General features: G+C 38.7%; 1 protein-coding gene across 3 annotated transcripts; it reads right to left on the minus strand.

Annotated features, from left to right (window-relative positions):
* Nucleotides 1–918: 918 nt before the first annotated feature.
* LOC146456647 (DNA-binding protein RFX6-like) lies at nt 919–25,127 on the minus strand. Of its 3 annotated transcripts, XM_085092674.1 has the most exons (19): nt 24,952–25,127; nt 18,872–19,098; nt 17,738–17,837; nt 14,559–14,682; nt 13,573–13,634; nt 13,204–13,281; nt 11,758–11,785; nt 10,411–10,521; nt 9,825–9,902; nt 8,695–8,808; nt 8,409–8,458; nt 8,221–8,321; nt 7,247–7,305; nt 6,057–6,198; nt 5,794–5,888; nt 5,231–5,348; nt 4,500–4,619; nt 3,596–4,236; nt 919–2,974 (listed from the first exon to the last, which is right to left on the minus strand). In XM_085092674.1, exons 2-19 carry the CDS (start codon nt 19,044–19,046, stop codon nt 2,576–2,578), a joined length of 2,595 nt encoding a protein of 864 aa, XP_084948800.1. In that variant the 5' UTR covers nt 19,047–19,098; nt 24,952–25,127; the 3' UTR covers nt 919–2,575. The 3 variants fall into 3 exon arrangements, with proteins under 3 accessions (XP_084948800.1, XP_084948799.1, XP_084948801.1); XM_085092673.1 differs by lacking the exon at nt 24,952–25,127 and having other exon boundaries at nt 18,872–19,317; XM_085092675.1 differs by lacking the exons at nt 18,872–19,098; nt 24,952–25,127 and adding an exon at nt 17,914–18,355.
* Nucleotides 25,128–25,511: the final 384 nt, after the last annotated feature.

Raw genomic sequence — 25,511 nt, forward strand, 5'->3', positions numbered from 1 at the left:
AAGGAGAAGTATCGCGCAAATTTGATGTCATTTCCAAACCCAAAAATGTTTGTCTGTCAGCTGAAACAACGAAATAATTGTCAAGTTCGTTATAAATTATCACCCCAGTGCAATAAAACTGTTGATTAGTGCCTCTGACCCGAGACATAGTAGGCCAGTATGGATTGAAACTTTAGAAATTTTAGGCTAATGTTTTTCAAGTTCTCGCATTTTGTTTCCAAAATGCGCTAGAACAGACCACGAGTTGTTCCTTTAGAGAATTGAGTTGATTTCTTTCTTCTCGTCATTCTAGAATTATTTGGCAGCTGATTGAAGGTCTTATTTCATCATTTTTAACAACAGATACCAAAAACCCCATGATACTTCCCCTTTAAAGTCTGATCACATACATGTCCTCACATCTGCATGAGTGGATTTACTTTATATTCGGTTACAAACAGAAAGGACCTATGGAGGGCAAATTTGTTGGATTTCCTGCACCACTTTTTGAAGAGGCGTTTCAGTTAGGTGACAGGCGTCTATTAGGACGGGCGTTTATCACAAAATACCTGTTTCTGGGGGCGTGAAATATAGATTGGGCGTCTGTTGGACTCAAAATATCAGTATCTTAGTATTACTAATATTTACCAATATCTTAATATTATACTAATGGCACAATTCTTTCAATCTTACTCTTAATTTCATGGTGGACTCGTATAATTTTAATTTAGTAAGCTCTTCCAGCCTCGATTACCCTTTGCTATTTCCGGGTAGAGCTGTAATTTACCTAGCCGATTCCCTTTTTGTGTTTTGAACAATGTTGGGTTTAAAATTGTTCTGGGTAACATCGCCGGCTTTGAACAAAATGTTTGTCCATTCCTTATAAACAAATAAATCTAATAGAGTCATCGTAAAAACGCAAATGAATTTAAACGCGGAAATTTCTAATCAACTTTATTAACAAAATATTTCTTGATTTCTCTTACAACAAAATAGAACCTACTTTCGTTAGTTTAAGCCTGCGCAAAACAAAAGTGTTTACAACTGAAACAGTTTCATATATACTAAGTTGCCATAAAAAAATCTTTACAACGTTAACCTAAATTAAGAAAATATATAACTTCATTTTACTCTCTATTTTACAAATGTGCATTAAACGGACCAATTAAAAAATTATTTGCACTTTGGACTATTTGTTTTCGAAATTAATTAATTATCTCTTCTCAATTATAACCTCTAATTTCTACTATAAAATCACGTCGCTACATATAAAAATAGTAATAATAATAATAATAGTAATAATAATAATAATAATAATAATAATAATAATAATAATAATAACATTTCAGTATATTACTGTCATGAAAAAATATAGAAAAGTATAAGTATATATAGTATATAGATAAGTAAAACTCTTACAGCTTGAATGTTGGCCGTGATCAATCTCATGTCCAGCATGCCCTAGCTTTACCAATAACACGTACATTGGTTGATAATGGGGCATGGGTGTTTAATGAGATTAAACAGCATTCAGCACCCAAAAAGACGTGATGGGGCAAAAATTAGTAATGTACAGAAAATATTTTCATTTGGCACGTAAGCAAATAAAAGTTGTCCATTCTTTTATGTAAGAACCAAGCCATGCAAAATGCTTCTTAAAATTTCTCCACAGCTTGTAATTAATGAAGCGGCCGCACTAATCAAGAGCGGAGCAAATGCTGGTCTAGAGATGAATGTCTAAACGGTTAGAAATTCAGTAATCATCGGGAAAGCGGTGTTAGCAGATGCTTTTTACATTTTGAGTATAGCCAAAGACGACAAAAAATGAATAAAAAAAGAAACGAATGAACAGAAACGAAACTCCAACTTTATTTTTGAAGAAAAAAGAACTTAGTTTCGTTTCTAAATGTCTAGCTGTCTCATTTTGTACGCAAAAACTGACGTGGATAATCCTTTAATACTTCATCGTGTTATGTTTTCTTATGCGATTTTCCTGTGTCGAACGCAAGATGCCAAAATTTCAAAGTTCATATTCAGTATTTGGAAATTATATCCCAGTTGTTCGTTTACCATCTCCCGAAGATGAATTATAAAAACCCTATTCCATCTATCCCTTTAAGCAGTTTTCACTCGGTTGCATCCAAACTGAAACTCTTAATTACTCTTGGTATACGTTAATCTGTGCTTCATACACTTTTTTTTTTTTTTTTAATTCGGTTTTGGATCAACTAAGTGTAGGACTTATTTCTTTCCAAATCTTTTCCTTGCCTGGCTGATGGACCCACCTTCACGAGGCAGAGCCGGGTGACAGCAAACGAGGCATTTCATGGGGATGTGACTTAAGAGTTGTTTGGACAAACGGAAATGAAGACTTCGAGAATGGGAGAAGCTAAAGAAGCCATGCGTTGATAAAATGAAGCTAATGGTGTTTTGCAATTTGGAAAGCCAACAGACAGTTGGTGAATAACTTAGAAGAAACGTTTGATCGAGTGAAAGACAATACGATACTTTTTACAGTAAATTACTATGACTAGTTGCAAAAAATATTTTCCGTTGTCTCTGTACAGTTACATAAAAATACGTTCTTATGTATTACCTATATGGCTGCTTCTGTAAGAAGCGAGTTTATGGAGGGAAGTATCCCCGGTTCGTCGACACAATCCATCTTCTCTAACTCACAATCGCCATTGAACAGCTTATGAACAGTCATGTTTATGTATTCATCGTTTTCGTCTGCGTGCTCCCCCACCCCCACCCCCTCATCAATCATTCCGGGTGCTTCTGTGTAAGCCATGCTGCACGACATCATCGGGACTTCCGCGCTGGTGGTAACGTGGTCAATGTGGTTGCGTGACCCTGGTTGTGTGACAGGGATGTAGTAGCCTTGCGTTACGTGCGTGTATGGTGTGTTTGTAGAGGTCATCATGGGATGGTAAGGTAAGGAACCCGAAGTGGCTGTGCCGTTTTGAACGTAGTCTGGATTCCGATCAAAGCCCTAGAAAAGTAAACGCAAGAATTTCATTAAAGAGAATTACTATTCTAACCATCAGTCACCAATCAACACCTAGTACCCCACACTACGTAGGAACAACGTTGAGCAAATCCACACCCCTCAGAAAGATCACATTATGATGGCAGAAAAGATGACTGTGAAAATTCAAACATGCAAAACACCGGTCAGATTGCGGGAAAGGGTAAGTTTCAGTGTTGAGATAAATGTCGAGGAAGTAAAATGTGGTGGACGTTCTAGTGTAGCAGGAGTAGTTGTTTATTTTGTAATAACTTATTGAGCCAAGACAATGGAAACCTTATGTGAAAACTCAAAACTATCAGAAGTACATAAGAAACTCTGAAGCTATAAATTTAAGCATTGTGAGCTTTGTGGTCATCAGCTGAAGTCAGAAAGACTTAGCAGTTTATTGTAAACTGGAAACAAGACTATCCTTAAAGACAGGCCAACTCGCGACCTCTCTTGCGTTCACCCCTCCCACTTCCTTGAAAGTTCAGACGTCTAGGTAATTTAACAAAGCAAAACGTTGATGCCATGCCAAAAACGCCGAGCTTCACAAGATAAAAGATAAAAACAAGATGCGCACAAAAACTGCGCTGCTCTTACGTTATTCATGTAACAGCTTTCGTTAGTCGTTGGAGCCTGGTACCGAGTGGGTGCCACGAAGCCACCCAATCCACAGTTGTTAAAGTGCTGCGCCACCAAGCTGTCAATCACTTCAGATGAAGGGTTTACCTCACCATTCATGGCATAACCCCACTGCTGCTGCTTCTTCTCACCCAGTGCTGTATACGTCACTTGAGAAAGGTTGTTGTTCCCCATTGCGTTTCTAGGCAGCCCTGTAGCGACCGCTGGCGACACTGGAGGTGTGAGCAGGGGCGCTTGTGGCATACCATTGTGTCCAGGAAAGAAATTCTCCTTGGGTGAAGGCATGATGAAAGCAGAAGATTCGAGTGGCGTGGGAGGAAAGCCATTCATTGCGGAAAGCTGCTCGCTCATCATCGAGCATGCGCTCAGGCGATGTGTCGATAGTTTCTTAGGCCTCGGTTTAAAGCCATTTGGCTGGTCACGTGACTTTGTTCGTTTGATCCGATTGGATGGTTTACTGTTCTGCTCAGGCCCTATGATTTCCACTTTAGGAGGCAGTTTGCCGCCATTTAGAAGCACGCTGTCGGGAACTGTGAACTTTGTTTTTGTTACAACAGTCTGCACTCGAAGAGGAGAGTTGTCTTTGTCAACACCTTCCCCTGATAAGCAGAAAAACAAAGAAATATGACATGTAAGCATTGTAGTTCGTGAGATACAAAATATGGACTGATAGCGGCTGCCAGTGGCGCCTTGACATGCTGACGTCCGATCTCACCTCACTGATGAATTGTAAATGTGATATGTGCGGTATATAAATACATTACCATTAATGAAATGACGCCAAAACACTGCTGAAAACGAAACCTTCTAGATACAGGAAACCAACAATGACACGCAAGGACGACAAGGTAAAATCCCTTACCCATTTTCAAATGCCGATCCAGCATTTCCTGTAACTTCTCTTCTGTCTCGTTGTAGAATTTTGTTTCGATAACGAGCAACATGTATTCATCAAGAAGCATTCTGATTAGATGAAATGAACCTGTAAAATACAAGACAGTGAAGACCACCAAATCAGCTGACGAATCAAACGACAACATATGAATTTTCACAACCATGTCTTCAACTCTACGAATACCATGTTAGGGATTTAAAAAATGACCAATTCCCAGTTAGCTTCATAGCTCAGTTGGTAGAGCACTGCTCCGGTATCGCAGAGGACATGGGTTCGAATTCCGTCCAAGTCTGAATTTTTCAGGCTTTCTTTTCGCAATTGGTTAAGTTGCGTAAATAACAGCGAGGGTCTTTCATTTATTAATGAACCAAACGACACGCGCGAATTACTATACTGTGATGATGATGGTGATGGTTATTACTATCACTGTCTAACTGGTGGTTAGATCAAAGCTTAGCACGAGGGACTGGTAAAAATAACTTTGCATGTTGTTCATTAATCATTTCGATCTACTGAGTTCTACATTTAGAATAGAAAACAGAATATAAAAAGTAGTACATATATTTGCTCCAAGTTATACGAGCGAACAACAATAGTTTTCGATTTACTTTTTAAAAAGGAAAAGATAGAAACGTTAGGTGATAAGAGTAATAGTAATCATGGTTTCCAATGAAGGGCAACATGTTACATGAACTAACCGAAATACGATGAGGCGTTGAGAGTCAAGTTATGCATTAGCCTCGCTCCCAAAAATGACCATCTCAAGAGGAATTCCTGGGCTCTGCCTTTGAAGTCGTCACCAGCTACCTCGCATGGCTGTAAAAAGATGAAGATTCATGTAAAACGATTATTTACAGGAAAGGCCACGCCTCCTCCACAGTCTCTTCCAAAATGGAGAACTGGAGAGGCTTGGGAATGAGCACCAAACAAGCAACAAGTGATGAGGCAGGGAAAGACCCAACCTCGTTTCCAGATAATCTAAAAAAGGAGCAAGGCTGATTTCACGGTCAGGGAAATATACTTCCCTGACCGTGAAATCAGCCTTGCTCTTTTTTTAGATTATTTGCTTTACAATTTTTTTGCTGATTAGATCCTTCACTACAGGATCCGGTACTTTTATTTTGTCACGGTGGTCCTTGCAAACACAGTTTATCCCTCGTTTCCAGAGCTTTTCCCTGGGAACGAGGCGGGGAAAGACCTATGCAAACGCAGACTTGCAGCTGACGCTTTATCACTTGGACATCACGTGACAACTACTTACCCTTATGAGTTTGGTTTCCACGAGCTTGTCCAACCATTCAACATACGACTCTAATGGCGCTTGCTCCCGCAACAGTTCAACAAAATCTTGAAGAACTGCAAATCAAAACACACCCATGATAAGCTTGTTCAAACGATCGTTAGGTTGTTCGTTAAGCCCCCTACATCACATAGAGGATAACGTAGGTGTTGTGTGACACCGTGACGTAATCTGGTTAAGTTACGAAAAAATGCAGGAGTAATTTAAAGGTGCTCTTTTCTTACATTCATTGTCAAAGCCGTCATCACAATCCTTTTCTGTCTTTGTTTGTACTGTTTGCCTTCCACTGTTCCCGTTTTCAAGCTTCTCTATATCTTTTACCATGTGGTCCACTATTTCTTGATTCGCCAAAACGGGGCGGGAAGTCTTAAAAGGAATTCAAAGTAAGTTAGTTTTAAAATCAACTAGTTTAGCCAGCAATGTCAGTTCTAGAATCAAAACATTTATTCTCTCTTTCGTTAAATGTTAGTTCTGAGTAGTATTCATCCTCAGATACCCAGGCGCAGGTTGCTGGGTCAGAGGGATGTCAAAATTGTAAGCTTACCCGTTTTGACTTCCTTCTGACCCAATTATCTACCTCTGGATCTCCGAGGATGAGCAGTATTTGGTAGTGTATCAGAAAAATTATCTAAGGAGCCGGTTAGGTGTGTAAAATCATCGGGATCAATAGCTAATCATTTAATCATTTATTATAATATTAACAAAAGGAGTAGTATTTGAGAATAAAAAGTAGTGATATTAAAACATGACGTTTCGGCGACGACATGTCACCATTATCAAAGGTAAATTATAATAAGATCGGTAACGTAATTATAATTTACATTTGATAATGGTGACATGTCGTCGCCGAATCGTCATGTTTTAATATCGCTACTTTTTATTCTGAAATGTTTTTCCAAATCCTTAGTTATCAGAAGTAGTATTTGAGTTAGGGAAAGTGCAGGAGTAATATATAGGTGGTCTTTTCAAAAAGTTGAAGTACAGTACAGTTCCCACCCGAAAGTAGCTAAGCTAATCGTGTCGGGTGGGAGCAAAAAGATAAATACACCAAGACCTTCAAATTCAGAGAAAGGAAAAGAAAATAGCAGGACAATATAATATAGGAAAAGAAAAATATACAATACAGTATAGGAAAATAGATAATGATTTGCTATGACAGAGGCTTATTCTAGTGGTATTTAGGTTCCATAAAACCGGTGGTCATTTTAGCAGAAAAAGGAAAAGAAAATTACAATACAATAAAGTATAGGAAAAGAGAAAATGCACGGGTTGATTGGAGATTCTCGATATTTAGCCTACATACTTCAATTCACATCGGAGGTGGAAAAGACACGTTTTTCAATACTATAATATGGAAGTACTTCGTCGTTTGTAAGCTACTGCATTCGTTTCTCAGGATTATCATGAACCTTACCTGTGCAAGGTGGAGGAAGGATGTTTGTCTTCTCAGCGATTGGACAAATCGTCTAACAGCTTTTAATGAGAAAGACAGAAAAATAATTACTTTGAGGGAAATTTATGAACAATTTAGGTTGAAAAAATCATGAAAAGCTTTGAGTTGCACGAATCATTATTTCAATCTATAAAAAGGCAGAAAGAACTGGGAAAGGAAAGGGAAATATATGGAATTAAATGTTTGAATGAAGGCAAGAAACAACTATAATAAACAGTGATACTGTCGTTTTCAGAAATCCTGGAAATGTTTTTCTCGCTGCCTTTATCCAATAAAAACTGAAGAGTGAGCTCTCTGAAAGCAGTCACATTAACGCAGAGTCCGAATCAATAAAACAATCCATTGTTCTTAGCAAGATGGCTCATTCCTGGACACAGGAAAACCACTGAAAAAGGAATTTAGTCCCCCAATGATGAGAAATGGATCGATGCAAACAGATCATGGCCACGCAGGCCCTTACGATCAGTTCAGGCGTGAGCTGAAGGGGAAGCAGAGATGGCGCAGTGGTGAGAGCACTCGCCTCCCACCAATGTGGCTCGGGTTCGATTCCCGGACTCGGCGTCATATGTGGGTTGAGTTTATTGTTGGTTCTCGTCCTTGCTCCAAGAGGTTTTGCTCCGGGTACTCCGGTTTTCACTTCTCCTCAAAAATCAACATTTCCAAACTCCAATTCGATCCGGAATCTGAGGGCAACAGGTTTGTCAGTCGCAACAGACTGTTTTAACAGTCAAACAAAATCGATTTATTAATTTATTTATTTAGTGACGTATCTGAGATGAATGACCGAACCACGTGACCCAAAACGTATTTACCACAGGGAAATGAGGAGGGTTAAAAACTAGCCAAAGAAAAATGGAGCTTCAAAAAAAAAAAAAAAACAGATTCCAACATGTTTCATAGGAAGAATTTAAAGCCAAATTGTCAAAAGAACCCACCTTGGATTTTCCCCATTTTTAGATAATCTGGCAGTTCAACAGTTGCAGCTAGTACCCAGGACTCCAAGTGTCTCGCAAACGTCCTGATGTCAGCGAGTAGACTGGAAAGAGAAATCACAGCCATTGTTAGCTGCAATCAGCGAAAGGTGTGAAAAGTCCATGTTTTGCAGCACATTTTGTTTGCTTACCCTTCCGGGACGTCTTGCATCGTTGAAGGAACAAGAACATCCATTAACACCTGACAAATAATTCAAAGGAGTAAGCAAAGATGGGCGACATTTTCGTGGCTTTTTCAAAACTTTAAAAATCAAAGTAGACGGAAAAAACAGGTCCAGTGGTGGAACGCAGTGTGGATAGATCGACGCCCTACATGCACGTGTGCTAAAGAGTTTGTTAAAACTTGTTTGTCTGTCGCCCTGATGTCAAAGATGTGCAAGTGTTTTAATGAAGACAAAATTAACACTTGTGTGGTACCTTGTAGAGGATGGAATCACAGACACAAATGACATCCGCCACGACTTCTGTGTTCATCAGCGGTAACAGATGATCGGGCATGCCTTGCCAAAAGTGGAGAAGAAAGTTTTTGATCTGAAATGAAAGCCGATACATGAAAAATTTAGTGAAAGACTTAAGAATAGTTTTCTTTAGTATATTACATTCATATCGATATAACACCTAGAATTTGCTATTAACCAAGTGTTTTGGATTGGCGACAACACATTCGTTGTTGAAGAGTCCAGATCACTTTTTACATTTCCCCCTTCTCCAAAAACAACAACAACAACCACAAGTATGACGATTCGCAGCTCAAAAAAATTGCCCTTTACCGTCCTCTTGCTCCAGTCACAGGAATTGTTTTTTGGAAAACTGTAAACACTTCACCAACTCCGCGGTATAGCCAATACCTTCTAAGCATGCGCAAAGCCATATTACCCGGATAGTGCACGTGGCAGCCATGGGCAGCTGCTTCATCCTTGTTACGACTCATCAGAATGGCATAGCCCTACTGAGGAGTGTTAACAATGTGCCTAAGTCTTGATGTCTGTAGTTTTCCTGAAGAAAATTTTGTCAATTTGGAGGCGCGCTGGTCTAGTGGTTAATGCGTTGTACTTTCAATCTGACGGTCGGAAGGTCGGAGGGTCGGTGGTTCGAGGCCAGGTTGGTCTCTTCATTGCTGTGTTGTTTCCTGAGACAAGAAACTCTGCTCCACATTGTCTCTCTTCTCCCAGGTGTATAAGTGGACACCAGTGACATACTGCTGGGGGTAACCCTGTAATGGACTAGCATTCCATCCAGAGGGAGTAGCAATACGCCTATTTGTTTCATGCTACAGCAACCGGGTTAACTGGCTCCGGCCGTGTGGGCCACTTTTTTCTCGAATGCGACTTTTCCTTACATTACCACATTTTGCCAATCAGCCGCTTGAACAAACAAATACGAGTTGAAGTTTCGGAAAGTTGCAAAGATATATCTATGGCCTCATTTCTTGTACGGCACTTTTTTGAATTTGTTCTGAGCAATTTACACCTTCTCAGCTCCATGTTTAGAGCCGATGACATATTTTACCAAAGCAAGAGAGTTACACGTGCTTAACACAAGCTTACCTCGTCAAAATTAGCGTTGATCGCAGTGTCCAAAATACACTGGCAATGAGTCTTGTACATCACAACGAACGTCTCCACCTGATACAACACAACCAAAGAATCCACTATAATCAGTAATGAAGCTAAGCAACAGAATGCTACCTATTTTATTATTAATGACACAGCAGGAAGGAGGAGAAAAAGGATGTGACTTCTGTTTAAATCACCGAGTCGACTTGTATTCACGACACAACCACAACGGCCGGGCTGAACGAAGGCAATTAAACACAACAGATTGCGTCAAAATGAATAGAGAATTATTTGTCACGTTGATCACACAAAAACACCCTCCTCTTATCTCTGCCGTCCAGTCGCGTTATCTTTCTTTCTGTTATAACATCGTTCACAACGGTGGCCACAGGGAGAAGACAACTTTCAACTTTCTTTTCAATAGATGGAGTAGACAATGGAGAATTCCTGTTTCACTGATAGAGAGTTTATTTAGCAAAATAGCGATAGAAATCGCGCGCGTCACTCAAACATTTCAAAGAAATTAAAGGAACTGTTAGAGTGTATAATTATCTTAGACATTTTTATATCCTCTAACCTTTTCTAGTGAAATCTTCGCCGGTAGCTCCAGTAATCTTGGGTTTGGAAAGTCCGGTAATAAGGTGCCAGTCTTGGAGCTTAGAGAATATTTTCGAGCTGAAAATGAACCCTGCGTGAAGAGATAAGAGATAGACATTTACTTAAACGTTAAGATAAACTTCCAGGAGTAAAGAAATACTTCAGGTGCAGATTATATCCTTATTGCAAGCACTTTCAAATGACGTTGAAGTTGTTGATTAATTGATTGGTTGTTGCCTAAGTAGAATTTTTTACGCATAAATAAATAGATGAAATGCTTAGCTTTCAGCTGCCTCTAACAAATTGTTCTAGGTTACCAAGGAAAGTGGAACTTTCCAATTTTGGACAGGGAGCAGAGGTTTGAAGAAGCTTTTTACTGTACCCGTACGTTTTAACATTTAAATTCAAACCGGCTTTAACCACGTGGTTAGAGCTCGCTTTTGTCTGACTCCCCTTCTTTTCCAGAGGGGTTCTTAAACTGAGTGTTGAAAGCTTTCGTTCAGACGTAACTCCTGTTTATTCATTGAGGGCTGAACGCGTTTATCCATCGAGCAGTGAAAAATGTTTGTTATTGGTGAAACACGACCAAATTGTGCTGCAAACGATCACAAGAGGACGCACAAGGGACAAGACAGATTTGCTGAGGGAGACTAAACAACGAAACTCAGCGCGAGCAGCGAAGATGAAGGAAACATCAGGAAACCACAGAACAACTGACAAAAGACAACATCACTTCGAATCAACCGTCCACCCAGCCCTAGCTTCGAGAGGTTTTGCGAGTCACCTATTTCTCGTACTTTACTGTGGTCTGTGATTGCATGATTGGCAAAATATAAGCCACGTACTTTCTCAACCAATAAAAAGCAAATCAAAACCAATCATGCCTTGTTCGGACACCTTTTCCCGCGCTTAGCGCCGGTTACACATATTTGCTTCAAGTTCTGATTGGTTCATTACGATGTTTGCCTCTGCTGTGATTGGCCAGAGTAATAAACCTTGGTTTTGGTTTTATGAAGCACAGACGTTTTTGAGCCACGGACGGCAACCGGAAATTGAATCATTTTTCCCTTTTTGGAGCGTTTTCACGCCTTCGCGTTTGTAACGTCAAGCCACAGCCATCAACAAGAGCTTTTCCTGTCCGTGGTAAGGAGCAAACCCACGCCAAAAAGGAAACATTTTACTTCCGGCTGTCGTCCGCGGCTGACGAACGTCTGTGCTTAAGCTCTTTACCGAAAACGTCGCAAGAACATTTTCACAAGTTAATTTTTTTCAGTATTACAGTGAGGTTTGCTTTTCACTTCGGGGGCAATACCTTTGGTTAACTCACCTCATTTTTGACTTTTGACCCAGAAAATCTGTTTTGGAATAAGATAAATAAAAACAAAAGTCAACTAAAAGGAAACCTTCAAAATTGTTAATCACTGTAAACAATCCCTAACTTGATGAGTGAAAGTTTCCAAAATCGACAAATAACCCGGAAAGGTTGCCTGGTTCCTACTATGATAGAAACAGACGAAAAAAGAATATAAAATCGATCACAAGTTTAATCTTTCCGAAAATTTATTGATTTATAACTACTTGGGCGACAACTTAGTGAAAATCAATTGTACCTTCCTTTATGTGGTTACGTGGTCTCTCCTATTCACTGATCATCATGCCAAAATATATTTTAATGAGATTATTTTTGCATTGCGTGTTGAGTTGTTTGCTTAAGTTTCTCAGTTTCCTTTTTTACAAGTATTCCTCGTCTAAAAAATGTCGTTGGATGTTTGTATGTCGATTTTTTTTTTGTTCTGCTCGCTGAGTTGTTTATCTTGAGGTTACACCAAACGATGCTTTCAACGCCAGAAAAACACTCGACGTGACGTGAAAACTCTAATTCGTAATTTTTTTCTCGTTATATTTATCACAACTACCATTTATTTCACTTCTTTTTATTCCACTACAAATGTATTTTTTTACGACACTCTTTACCTTGCTTTGGGTATCTTGCAAGTACCGAACTGAACTTTGCCGCTTAAACAAACCCAGGCTTATGACTTCCATAACAAAATTTTCAGTTTCTACTAACTCGCTTTCACAGAAAACGTCATGAAACCTTCACTTTTTACTTAAAGATTTGTGGCTCTTTCATTCTGCTGAGCTAATCTTTCTCTATGTTGATCGAGCTGCTTATACAAATTAAAACGGGACAAACTATTATTGACATAAGAAAAAAACCCAAACTCTTTAAAATAGCTGCTATTTAACTATGTATCCCAAATGTGTGTTCATTAATATACTTTTAAATATTTTAACTTTCAATTTCATTTTCCATTAATTTGTAAGCTTCTCTATTTAATTCGTTGTGCCTCCAAAGTTAGTAGCCCATTGTTCTTCAAAACAATTATCTTTGATTCATAGTTTCCTCAATTTAAAAGGTGTCAAAAGAAATAGTTAGACTTGAAAGATGTGAAGGAACTTATTTCTTACTTCTTAACAAAGTCACATCATTGTTATTCGTACGTGAGGTGATAAAAAAAATTCATGGAAGCATATTTAAAGCATTTATAAATCACTTTGTCTACAATCGACATTTCCCGACTTCCGTTTTTTATCCCTCACAAATTTTCAATAAGAAAAGACCGGCATTTCTATTGTCTCTTCAATAAACAAACCTATTCTTCGATGGAGGTCCATTTAATTACACTGCTCAAAACAAGCAACGAAATGCCATTAAAATATCGCTTGATATTTCATAGCGTAAAGGCGATACGAGAATTATTTCTCTCACCTTGTTAAACCTTTCCCTGAGTATACAGAGTGATAATAAGCTGAAGATTCCTTTATTCCAATGCCATAGTAGTGATATCTAAAAAAAAAAGACAGAAAAGCAGGATTAACTTCAGAGCGTGGAGGCAGTTGTTGTTGTATATTTAGTGAAGTTCTCGTTTAAACAAACCAACTGTTGGAGCTTATTAGCAATTCAGACACAAGTCTAATAAGTTTTAATGGGTTTAGTTGCTAAAGAAACTGTGGTGTTGTGTCGGTACGTGGGAAGTAGAAACAAATGTTTGATTTCAGCAAGAAGGCCACCGTTTTGAGCGTTAGCCATTTGCTCTGACAAAACATACTAATAGTTTTAGTTGTTGCGGTATCTTACTTTGAATGACCTCGAGTTCCAAGTCTTCTTGTTGTAAGTTGTGGAAACTTAAGCCGTATCGTCTGAAAACAAAGTGTGCAAAGGCGTATTCTTAGCATATATTATAAATAAGAACACAATTCAGTTTGCAAATCATCAAAATGGGATGAAATTTAAAGAAAAAACAAAACTGAATCGGCATGTGATCGATTGCTCATTGTGTTAGAGTGTTTTTCATAGAGAAGTATTCCATTAACAGCCAGAAACGTTTCCCACGAGAAAAACGTATAAAAAGGGATACCAACTGGCGTAGAAACAAGAAAAAAAATGCTTATCCTGAAATAAAACGAGAAAGATATTAACGGACAAAATCAAAAAGAACTGACGAGGACAAAGAAAAAGCAGATGTTTTAGTCCTATTTATCCCTTTTATTGATTGCCCTAATCGATGGCATTTTGGAAAATCTGGTTAATCTAGTTATACAAACCAGTACCGCGATTTTTAGAAAGGATTTAGTTGAGTGGAATTTCTATGAATTTTCGCGGTAAACGAAAAGTCGAAACCTTGAGTAAGTGTAACCTTCTGTTTGTTTAATTTATTTAGAGGATAAAGTTTTAGATATTAAGCGTTTCCACTGAAGCGACGATTGACAACTAGTACTGGTTTGCTGTTTGCGGTAAAAGATCATTTTCTCTCTGATAGATGATCGAGGTATCAAGAGCAATACATCACTAGTACTGGTTCAGTTTCATTTCAATAAACAATCAATAAAGCAACTAGGAACAAGAACCTATATATGAGAAAAAAGGACTTCCATGTTCAGCAGGAGGATGTGAAAGAGATTGTAAAGCAGACAGTCCTGTGCTATGGGGGTGTTGGCGGTCATAGAAGAAAAGGACTGGAGCGAGTGTAACTGATACTTGAGTGGGACTAGGACTAGGGAATTTCAAAGTTATTTTCGAGAATATGTTTTTTCTTTCGAAGATATTTGTATAAATGTAACAACCTTTCCAAATGTTGCTGCACACGCCGCTTCAACATTGTGTCTTCGGCAAAAGTCCAGGTAATGAGCGTACAGAATGCAGCGAGGAAGGCAAACGCCTTCACACATCACATAGTTTTCTTCCAGCCTGAAAAAAAGAAAACAAAAAAAAAACATTACATTAAGCTCAACTGAGACATAACAGAGACGTATGTTTAAAAAAGAGTTTTAAGTTGAAAACAGAATATCGAGGTATACTGAAATTATAGGCAACTTTATCGAGAACACAAGCTAATCTTTAACACATGATTCAAAACGGCAAACTTTATTATCGTCAGTAGCAACGAAGATTGAAAAACTGTAATGAATTTATAACAACTTTGAGTAACTGATGATGATGGGAGGCTCCCATCCAAACATGTCTTACGGATTAAACCCTCATCATATGTCTTAAATTCGCGATCTGTTTACTGACCTATCCCGACCATTTTCTTGTAAGAAATGAAACATATATCGCTTGTTCTTTGAGCAACAACTTATGAATTTGTTTCGGATTTGAGAAATTTGTTTAGAAGGAACTGGAAGCAGGTCTTTTATTTTTGGACGTGTCGGTTAGCACCTTCCTAGCAAGATATTTCTGGATTGTCACGCTTGATAGAAACACTTATTTGTAAGCAATGTAATACTGCAGACGAGCTTTTGAATAATTACATCTGAACAGGAGCTATGACTGAATTAAATGGATTTTAAAGCATACGTTCTTGACATAAGGTGCTGAGTTTGCATAAGACCAATCTTTTGAAACGTTTTTTTTTCTTGCTTCGATCATTCAATTTTCGATGTAAGGCCTCTAAATAACAAATTCACAGTTTGTAATAAGCTATTCGGCTCTCAGTTGTTCTCACTAAGGGTAGGGACGGTCTACGGATCCAGTGTTCTCTGAACTGCTCCGTAGAATTATGGAATTAAACGCCGCTTATTCAATTTCGTTGATGAGGCATTGTTTGCATTTTGTTTCATGGTTGATATTTCTGTCAGCCTGAGTAAAACAAGCAAGATGAGTCGACAATTACGCTAAGGTGAACACCGAACATGTTAAGGGGCTATGTAATTATTTATTTATAAAATGAAGTCTTGCCAATTTTTTGACAAAACAGTTTAAAGCATAATTGAGTAATGGGGCCATGCTTTTAAAACGATCTTTTCAGTCGATGTCTAATTCAGTTGACATTTAACTTGCAAGATAGCTTAATAGCGTTTTGGTTTGACAAGTGACGACATAATATCACGTACCGTAACTCTTGCAATAAAAGTGAAATAGTTTTTTTGTTTTACCTAATTTGGTCTTGACAATGTTATTGTGTCAGAATCAATGTTATGTGATTCATCAGTAATATTCACTCTGCCTTATGGTAAAAACCGCAGAATGGATGATTGAATATTCTTTTGATGATTTTAATTTTAAGCTGAGTCACCGGAAAAAGAGTTAGAAAAAAAGGTTTCAGAAGGAAAATCATATCAATAAAACAGTGGCTTCAATTCCTCAAGACAATTTATGTTTAGTCTCTACAACTTTCCTCCCATCAAGCGAATACTACGACTCCCAATTTTCGTGAAGTCATGCGTTTAAGTTTAAAAAACGCTAAACATTGAAATTCAGGTAGCACAATTAACATTTTAAGTGTCCAATTTGTATCCCTCTAAGGGGCTCAAAAGCGCTTTCCGGTCCTTTAAACAAGTCCACCAATCTGACAATTTGCAAGACCGCACAATTAAACGTCGGCTCTAACTACATACCGGCAGACCGAGCCGTCAGAAGTGTACTCTTGACATTTTCCTGTTCTAAGCGAAAACTCGTCTGAATTTATAAAATTGTCACGTTTCAGTAACAATTCAACAATCCAAGCTCACAAATTATGCTTGCAATAAACTTTTCGATCGGCTTAACTCCAAAATGTTTAGGCGATAATGCGATAATGTTTAGTGCGATAAGAAACAAGTTACATTATTGCACATTTGATTTTGGTCTCCAATGTAAAGGAACATTTAAAACGTGTTTAGAACGATTTAAAACAGTTTGGAAATTTGAGATCACTAATGGTATTTTCCTTTTGTATCTTAAAAGCCTTTTTCAATTAGGAAATACACGTTAATAGCTGTTGTGAAAATTCAAGGTGGCCGAGCTGTTTAAAATATTTCCTGTATTCTATGGTAGGGTGATATCAGCTGATATCACTGCCAAGACTCGAGTGCGTCAAACGAATCTGCACAACAAATGAAGCCTTTTGTGATCAGATCAATGAATCACGTCACACCATGAAAAGGTTACGCACTCGTTACAAACAATGTTTACATTTCGCCTTACCCGCTGTTAAGAAGAGAAAAAATTCATTTAGTTTGCAGCTGACAAGAGTTGACAGTTAAAGAGCTGAAGTTTGCTGAAATGACCAAAATAGAATTTTTAAGACTATCTCTGATTTCAAGAAGCTAATTAGCAGTTACGAGCGGTCAATAAATATCAAAACTCGAATTTGGTGTTGTTTGACGTTCACGCCGGTTTCTCTGGTGGTCCATTGTCCTTTTTTAAAAAATTATTTCTTCCGCCGAATTTCCGGACGCTTTCAGAGGAATAACTTTCAAGACGTGTTAATACGCGTTTAAGTTTTATATAGCTAAAACGGAATATCTAAAATGCGATTTTACCGTAAAAGCGCGTTGGAGAAAATGTCATGTTCAAGATTATATACGAACAGTGGTATAAGAGCGTAACATGCAAATTGGATACGAAAATTGTGTTTTACGGAAAACACGGGCAGAAGAAACGCGAAATATTAGGGAAAAACCGGTGCCGATTGCTTCTGTCGATTATCACTAAACGGGTATTAAAGTAGGTACTTGTGTTGAAAGGGTTAAGCCAAGTTGCAGTGCGAGAGATAAGTGCACCGAAGGAATACGTAAACTTTTCTGCGCGCAGATTTATCTTATGGACAAGCGGTTTTTAATTCCCCTTATTTTTGCACCTTTATTTGTTAAAATGCACTGACACTGTATGAAAGAAAGCGGCTCTAACTGTGCAAATTATACAAGGACTAGAAGTGTGAAGTAATCTTCTAAGCGGCACGTTGAAATTAAAACTCCTTTGAGCTGTTTAGGCGGGAAACTGCGCCAGAAAGCTACGAACAGGAAATAAATAAAGCGCTCACCACAGAAGTGTTTCCGTGAGTTGCTCTTTCTTGCTTTTTGAAACGGTTGAATTGCTGTTAGATATTCTCGTCTTGCTATCTCTCATTATGAACTCAACGCCTGCAAAAAAAGGACAACACATCTGTCAACAAAAACGGAAACAAGCACATCTCTGCTTTCAACGCGCGCGACTTACAAACTTCGTTCTCCTTGTTCTTGTTGAAGCGTCGTGTCTTAGCCATTTTGCCCTTTATAAATGTTGCCGTGTCCGTGAATGAAATTTAAACGGCTTACTACGCAGATTTTCAGTCTTAAACGGACTTGCTAATTCAGTGCAACCATACACCCGTATAAACAGTTCCGATATTAGGCTGAGACAATGATAGGTCATTTATCGTAAAGTCCTTTCGTTCTGTCAGCTAATCCTTCATGCTAAATGATCAAATTCACTGTTTCATTCGCATAAACTCTATGCTTCTTGCTTTAACCCATGCGTCGAAGTGGTCGCAATTGTTTCCACGCTTTTTGCTTTGTCGTAAAATTGACCCTGGACTGTTGTTTGCGCGGCTAACATTTTCAAAACATCGCTCTGTTGACGCTCGCCAAGCAGCCAACTTGAACGCCTGATGGAAACTTTTCGTGCTAGGGAATTTTGGGTCAGTGAGCCGTAACCCTCCCGAGAGCAATTATCGACAATTGCTAGGATTATGTATGACCCAAAGAGCTTTTATTGAGCGTACCACTAAGAGCTAGCATAATGGAGGCTTACATGTAAAGCATTCAAGAAAATACACCGTGAACAGTGTTTTGCTGTAGGCTAAAAAGTGACGTACCAGAAATACTGGAACACCAGTTCCTTCACCCAGAGGCTGCTTCAATGTACACGTAAAACACCAACAGCAACTTTGGTGTTTTGGGAATACTTATGCATAATTGAAAACCTCTTTATGTAATTATTTTTTCCAAAGCCGTTGCGGCCAGGAAGAATTTTTACTTGATGAGGAAATGATAGAAAGCAAGAATATTCCTCGGTACAAAATGTCTTAACTTAAGCTGTCTGAATTAAATTTACCTTTGTTCCTCGCCTATTGAAAATTATTAATCCAAGACAAAAGCTTAATGTGTTACAGTGGAAAAACATGTTCAAAGCATACCTTCATTCTGTTCATCTAATTGTTCCGTTAGTTTCTTGCTGTGCACCGGTTTCTTCGACTTAAGCTTACACCTTTTCACGCGCGTTGAATGACCTTTCTTCACAAAATCGCTTGTTGCAAAGTCAGTATTGACCGAGTGCTCTGATGACCGACTCCTATTCCTTGTACTCGGCATTTTGATTTCTTCGCTGTGGTTTGAATTCTGCAAGTGCGGGCTTCTCAGCGTCCTGTTGTGATGAAAAACAAAACCTGGCACTCGAAAGTAAAATAACACAGAAATAAATAAGTTTGTCCAGAAACGGGACAAGCGACCTTCCAGCGGTAAATATCACAGCTGGATTATTTCTGTGAAAGCATCTCTAGCCATCAGCAGAGGTGAATAATTCAAATTGGTGTTGCGGTTAAACAAAAGAATTGTTATTGGTAGCTGACATTCAGTCAATTGCTTCATAAATTATTAACGTTGACTGGGTGTAAAAAGTAAATTTATTACGTCACGAATTAATCACGGGCCCACGCAGTTTTCTGTTAATTAAATAATTATACGTATCTCTTTCTCTCGTGCTCAAATAACCAATCACAGTCCTGCTGCTAATTGAACTCTTGCCTCGTATGACAAAAGGATATTTGTTTCCAGGCAACTACGGCCGAAACAAAGAAACTGGAAATAGCTATGCTCCTTGCCTTTTATTCTATTGTAAATAAGTTTACTGCACTTTCAATGCCCGCTTTTGTTTAGGCATCGGCTTTGCTCGAAAAGCGATTGTGCAACGTTTTTTTTTTTGTTTTCCACGACAAATAAAATTGTATCGTTTGAAACAAAAGTATTTCAATTTTTTCCCACATTTCACATTTTCGCAGCTGACGAAGACAGTAATGTACTTGGGGATTTTACGACTTTCAAAAGACTGCTTTCCGTCACGTTAGAGGGCTATGTCACTTTATTTACCAATGCTGCTATCCCATTAATCCGGGTTAAGCCGTTTCACACTTGCAAACGAGTTCGTTGTTGTATAGTTTTCTCGGTGAGAAAGATTTTAGCGCCTTGACATCAGGGAGACAGTAAAACATGATTTTCCCAAGTTCTTTGAGTTCAATTCTTGGTAGAAAGTTACAAAAAACGTAAGGAATTCAAACATGACCGACACAAGACAACGAAACACGTCATTTTCCCGCCATTGACGCACGCGGTGGCGGTTGTCATCACCAACTTAAAAACACGATTCATCTCTAACGAAGCAGCGCGGGAGAGAACGACAAACCTAGAGTACACAGATAGGAGATTGTTGTTTATTTCTTGTAAAGTTAACGTTTAGCGTTATCTTTCACGTACCCACTTCAGTAGATTTAAAATCTAATTTCGTCGGATCGAGATGATTACAACGTAGAAGCAATTATGAAAATTAAAACGGCACGCTTGTATCGCCTCATTACTTTTTCACCGGCCATAACCACGCCCATAGTGATACATTTTATGGTTATTGTACCGTACATCAGCGTGTACAACTAATTGTTACATAGCTTCATATTAAAACTAAAACTAATGTATCACTGATGATATTTTAGGTCGCTTCCCTGGCAACGAGCAAAATGCACTGCTTGTAAGTAACAAGACATCCTATTTTTGGTCTTAATCTAACTGATATATTGCCTGCAGCGTTTTTGCGTTGTTCCAAATAACATAATATCATCGATACGGCGTTATAACACAATTGAGCCCTATCCTTTGAAATTTTGTTTACGTCTCGATGGCGAAACTAAATTGACTTTTAGCATTGAAATTGAAAGGGCAGATTTTTTTTCTAAATGGTTGTCGGAACTGACCACTACGTTAATTAAGCCTGCTGAAAAAAAAAAAAAAAAAAAAAAGGAAAAACAAAAGAAGGCCATGACGATCGCTGAAACAGACGGAAACCTCTCACTAGCGCCATCATATCGAGCGGTTACGAAGAGTTTAGTTCTCGTCGGGGCGATCGTTTTGATTAATGAAACTGAACCGATTACCTGATGACTACAAAGCAGTAGATTAATTCGCTCAATCTCTGAATTTACAGTATTGAGATCAGTCAGGAGCGATAACTGAGCAAATTTGTTATTAAAAGAACATATGGTCTTACCGGCCATGATCGGAAAACTGATCATTGCAAGAACTAAATACTTTCAATGTCTACTACACTGCCTACTGTTACTCTAGGACATGCAAACAGCGTTTGAGGTCTTAAACATTTAGCTGCAGAATGGAATAGCATTACGGTTAACCGCATACGACAATGGTTGAAAAAAAAAAAAAAAACGGACCTTTCCAGAGTTTTCTGCCCAATCCGGAACAACACAATGCATCTTATGTCGTAGAAACTTGGTCTTAGTATGAATTTCGATTTTCCGTAACGCCAGGACAACCTCGCGAGGTATATACCCAAATTTACGAATCTACATTTTCAGTGGTTGAGGAATAATTGAAGACATTTCTGTTCCATTGGATTCCTCATCAGGAATTACCGGAATTTTTGGTCGAATAGAAAGCACTCATTGACGTAGGTGCACTTTGGGATAAATAACTCCTGTGGTGACCTTTCTTTTGTTCATGCTTCAGTGAAAATCAGTAATAGAATAATCACCTTTTGCTTTACAGATAAAATGACCACCAAAAAAAAAAGTTTAAAAAACAATCACAGAGAAATGAAAGAAATACCAATCTCATCAAAATAATACGTGCAATAAAAAATGTTGACCTTGGCAAGCTGCCGTACCTATACATCGAGTTGGTTCTCGGTTTGTAGTTCAGTGAAAGAGAGCAAAGGGTGACTGTGACGTTCTGAGTATGGACCTTGACTCAGGCAGTACGTTTGAGTCTGAGGGATAAGTATTCGCCTTCAGGCCATGCCAAGAAAATCACATATATCGTCCTTCCTTGTAGTTAGCTCGTATCATAAATTTGGCTTCTTGTCACTGTTTTTGTAATATCCTAAGCTATAGGGGGAGCCTAGACCTTATAAGCCTCTGGCTCCAAAATTCAGGCTTCCCCGTCACTGAAAGCTAGATTTAACAATTATTCCACAATCAAGAAATATTGGTAGCGCTTGATGATTTCTCTTTGCAAGAACAACCAGAAGACAATTTAATGGTCGCCATTTCTCGGGCATGGTAAAATGGCTCGTATACCATGGCCGCTAAACCAATCAAATCCGGCCCTGGACTTGCATTATACAATGATCCAGTTTTTAGTAATTAGTGATGTATGATGAAAACAAGATTCCGAAAGTAGACACAAGTATCATGAATGGTCGGGATAGCAGGACAGCTTTTAATCCAATACACGTTTTGATGTGGCTCATGTCATCCTCAGTTGTAAAAAGATTATGAAAACCGTTAGAATAAAGAGCAACAAAAATTTACATGCACAATTAACCAAGATGACAAATGCTGAATAACAACGAGGAGATATGAAAATGAGTAATAGGGTTACATGCGAAAGTGTTAAATTAATATGTTTGGCCTGTTGATTTAAGTTGGGTTTTGTCCAACTAAAAGTGCATCGCCTCCTTAAGTTTGGTCAAGGTAGTATGTATGATTTAAAAACAATCTGGAGAGGTTAGGGACGTAGAAAAATGTCGACGAAGGAGGTATTACAGCCTGCACAGGAAAATTTGTACACAACGTGTGAACGAAGCCTTCTTGAGACAACGTCCTCGTTATTAAAAAGAGATATAAAGAGATTTCTTATGAACTTCAAAGTGGAAAAACCTAGTTTGATGTCAACAACCTTACAGTAACGGGTAACAGGAGCCCATGGTAATGGGCTCCTGCGGGTAACAAGGTTGCGTATTGCGCATACACAAGTATGAGCAGCTATAAGCGATCAATTGTGTACTGCTCATTGCACAGTTTGGTCGTCAACATTCTTGTACGCATGCGTTATCAGATACGGACTCGCTATACCACCTAAAATTGTTATTTCATGCAGTGCGAGAATGTGCCGGAACCTAACAGTATAATTACTGACCAATTCAGTTATAAACAATAAACAAATGAAAACATTGTTTACGATCAAATTAAAATCAAACGTATCTATTGTCTTACTCTTGTTACTTATTGAAAGAAATTGAGTTTGAAGCCGCCTTAGGTCGCGTTCAGACTAGGTACCTTAGTTCGGTTCTTGGGTACGGACACTGGTCTGAACAGGGCTTTTGTTTTGGTCTCCGGGCACGGGGACTTCCTCAAAGGGTAGTACTCGGGCACAGGTCCTTGGCACGGGTACTGGTCTGAACAGGATTTTGTATTTTCCCGCGCTTTTTCCCCATGCCTCCCTGCACACATTAAACAAAATTGCGGACGCTTAATTGACGAACGAGGAAATTACAATTGTTCCTTGGGCACCAAGGAGTCCGATCAAAGTCGTTCTCAGTGCTCGGGCACAGGGTCCTGGCACGGGAAGCTAGTCTGAACAGGGCCTTAGCTGATCGCCTGATTCACTTGATTCACTCGTCCCCATTTATTATTACAAATTTCAGCTCGAATTTCCTATGAACTCGTATATTCAGCTCTCGGTCGGTAATCTTCTCTGCATAGACCCACCCGAAAAAGAGCAAACTGGCCGAACCACTCGAACGAATCTTGTTGTTGACGCTGATGTCAGAGAACAAACCTTTACCCGCCGACAAATGCAAGAAGTTCAACAGGAAAACAACTCGGAAAAACATCTTGCTAACTTAAAACAAACCTTATAACAAACCTTGGACGCTTTTATACGAAATGTTTCAGTAATCCCTGGCAAACTCCGTCCAACAACCAACATCGATCATCAAGCCAAGCTTGCATGGCAGCCATTTTAAAGGATGTTAGATCAAAATCTCACAGTTGAATTCTGTAAAGGACTTGGCAAGGGAAACTGACCTCATCAATAAAACCCGGCTTACGACTGAAACACCTGTTTTCTCCATTTTTAAAGCGTTAACGTTTTCACCTCGGAAAAAAGTGTCAAGTGTTTTACTTTATGAGAGTGAAATCGAGATCTTACTGTCAAAGTCATTTGAATCATTGTTAACAAATATTGATGCTAGAGAAAATACCACAAATGCTTATTTGCTGATAACCTTGCTGGCTATGTTGAGAGACAAGGGCGAAGTAAGTAAATTTACATGTAGTAGAGTTTTCGTGCTGAGCAGAATGTGGTTTCTAGCCGGGTTAATTCCATACTTTGCGTCAGAGACTTTCACATTAGAATCCAGTGATTCGAATGGAATTAAAAAAAATTACACTCATTGTGACCTTTATTTTAAAGACCAAGGCTAAAGCATACAGGTGTTTAGTTTTCATTGCTGTTACAGATCAGGGACGGCATAATTTTTCAAAACTGTTACGCGTCGTCAGCGCTAGTACCCACGTGCAAGTGTTCATTGCCGTTTCGTGGGCGTCACGACATGCCTCCGCGAAAAATTCAAAATCAGTCCCAAAATATTATGAGCCCAGACCATTAATAAGTTCAGGCTCGTTTGAACTATAAATCTAGTTTATCAGAAATTATTTCGTTTTTATAATGCTTGAGGTGTTTAAATAAACCCGACTGAGGAAGAAAATGAAGCCGAAAGCTTCAACTGCGGTGCTCAATACTGATCTCCAACCGGCGTGTTGCATTTCAAACTATGTTTTTTCGTTGCTTTTGTAATATCTTCTGGTGGGGAATTTCGCTTTTTCTCCAGAGAAGACCATGTCAAGACCGTGTTCATTTGTAGCACCGAGCTTTAAAGGAAATGTTTGGATCCATTTTGGTTCAATTCCTTGCCAAAATTTGCATGGTTCTACATTAAAACGCCTTTAGTTTGCACTTTTACATACAGTATTTTGTTTACACTTTTCGCTTGGACTGCTGTCTGTCTGTCGCGTGAACATCTTTCGCTGTCTGGAGCGCCTAAGCGCGCACATACCTGCTGCCAAAATTTCGGGTCTTAATATTCTTGGAAACATAATGGCCTACGCATCGAAACCTCAGACGGTGCTAGATTTTGGTGACAACGCATGGCATAGCTGGGCAAAAATTACCAGGATTATCTAAATTTCTCCTCAGTGTAAAGGTAACTCACCTCTGACGTTTCGATTGACGAAAAATCCAATTTATGCAACTGCAAACGTACTCCGAATGTCAGTAAAAAGAGTTTCTTCGTGCGTTAGGAAAACACACACAAATTGAAATGGGAAACTTGCTGTTGTCATTGAAAACTCGTATATACAGGTGTGAAGGAAAATGACCGCTTTCAAAACATATTTTCAGTCTCCAGCCGCTTCCTATGGCTAAGACTTTTCGGTGGTTCTGAAGTAGGAAGGAAGTTCCTCAGGAAATGCTGTCACTGTGGAACCACAAGAATATTAGGTCCTGTTTTTGGAATGATTTCGCACACTTCTGATTGAGCATGAGCGTGACATGGTTCGGAATGGGTCAATATTGTGAGATAAGTTATTTATAGATTTCAGTTGTAGAGGCCCTATTTGAGTGACTAACAAAACACACGAAAACAGCGGACAATTGCAATTTTACGACTATTTGTAGTCAGTGCGATCATGACAATGTTAGCTCGAAGGAGAACTTACGTTAAAATTTGAACTCGGTCAAAAAGTTCTTACTGAACGAAAACCCTGGAATACC

The sequence above is a fragment of the Pavona decussata genome, unplaced genomic scaffold (genome assembly GCF_977016875.1).
Source record: "Pavona decussata unplaced genomic scaffold, jaPavDecu1.1 SCAFFOLD_254, whole genome shotgun sequence".
In the NCBI taxonomy this organism is placed as follows: Eukaryota; Metazoa; Cnidaria; class Anthozoa; order Scleractinia; family Agariciidae; genus Pavona; species Pavona decussata.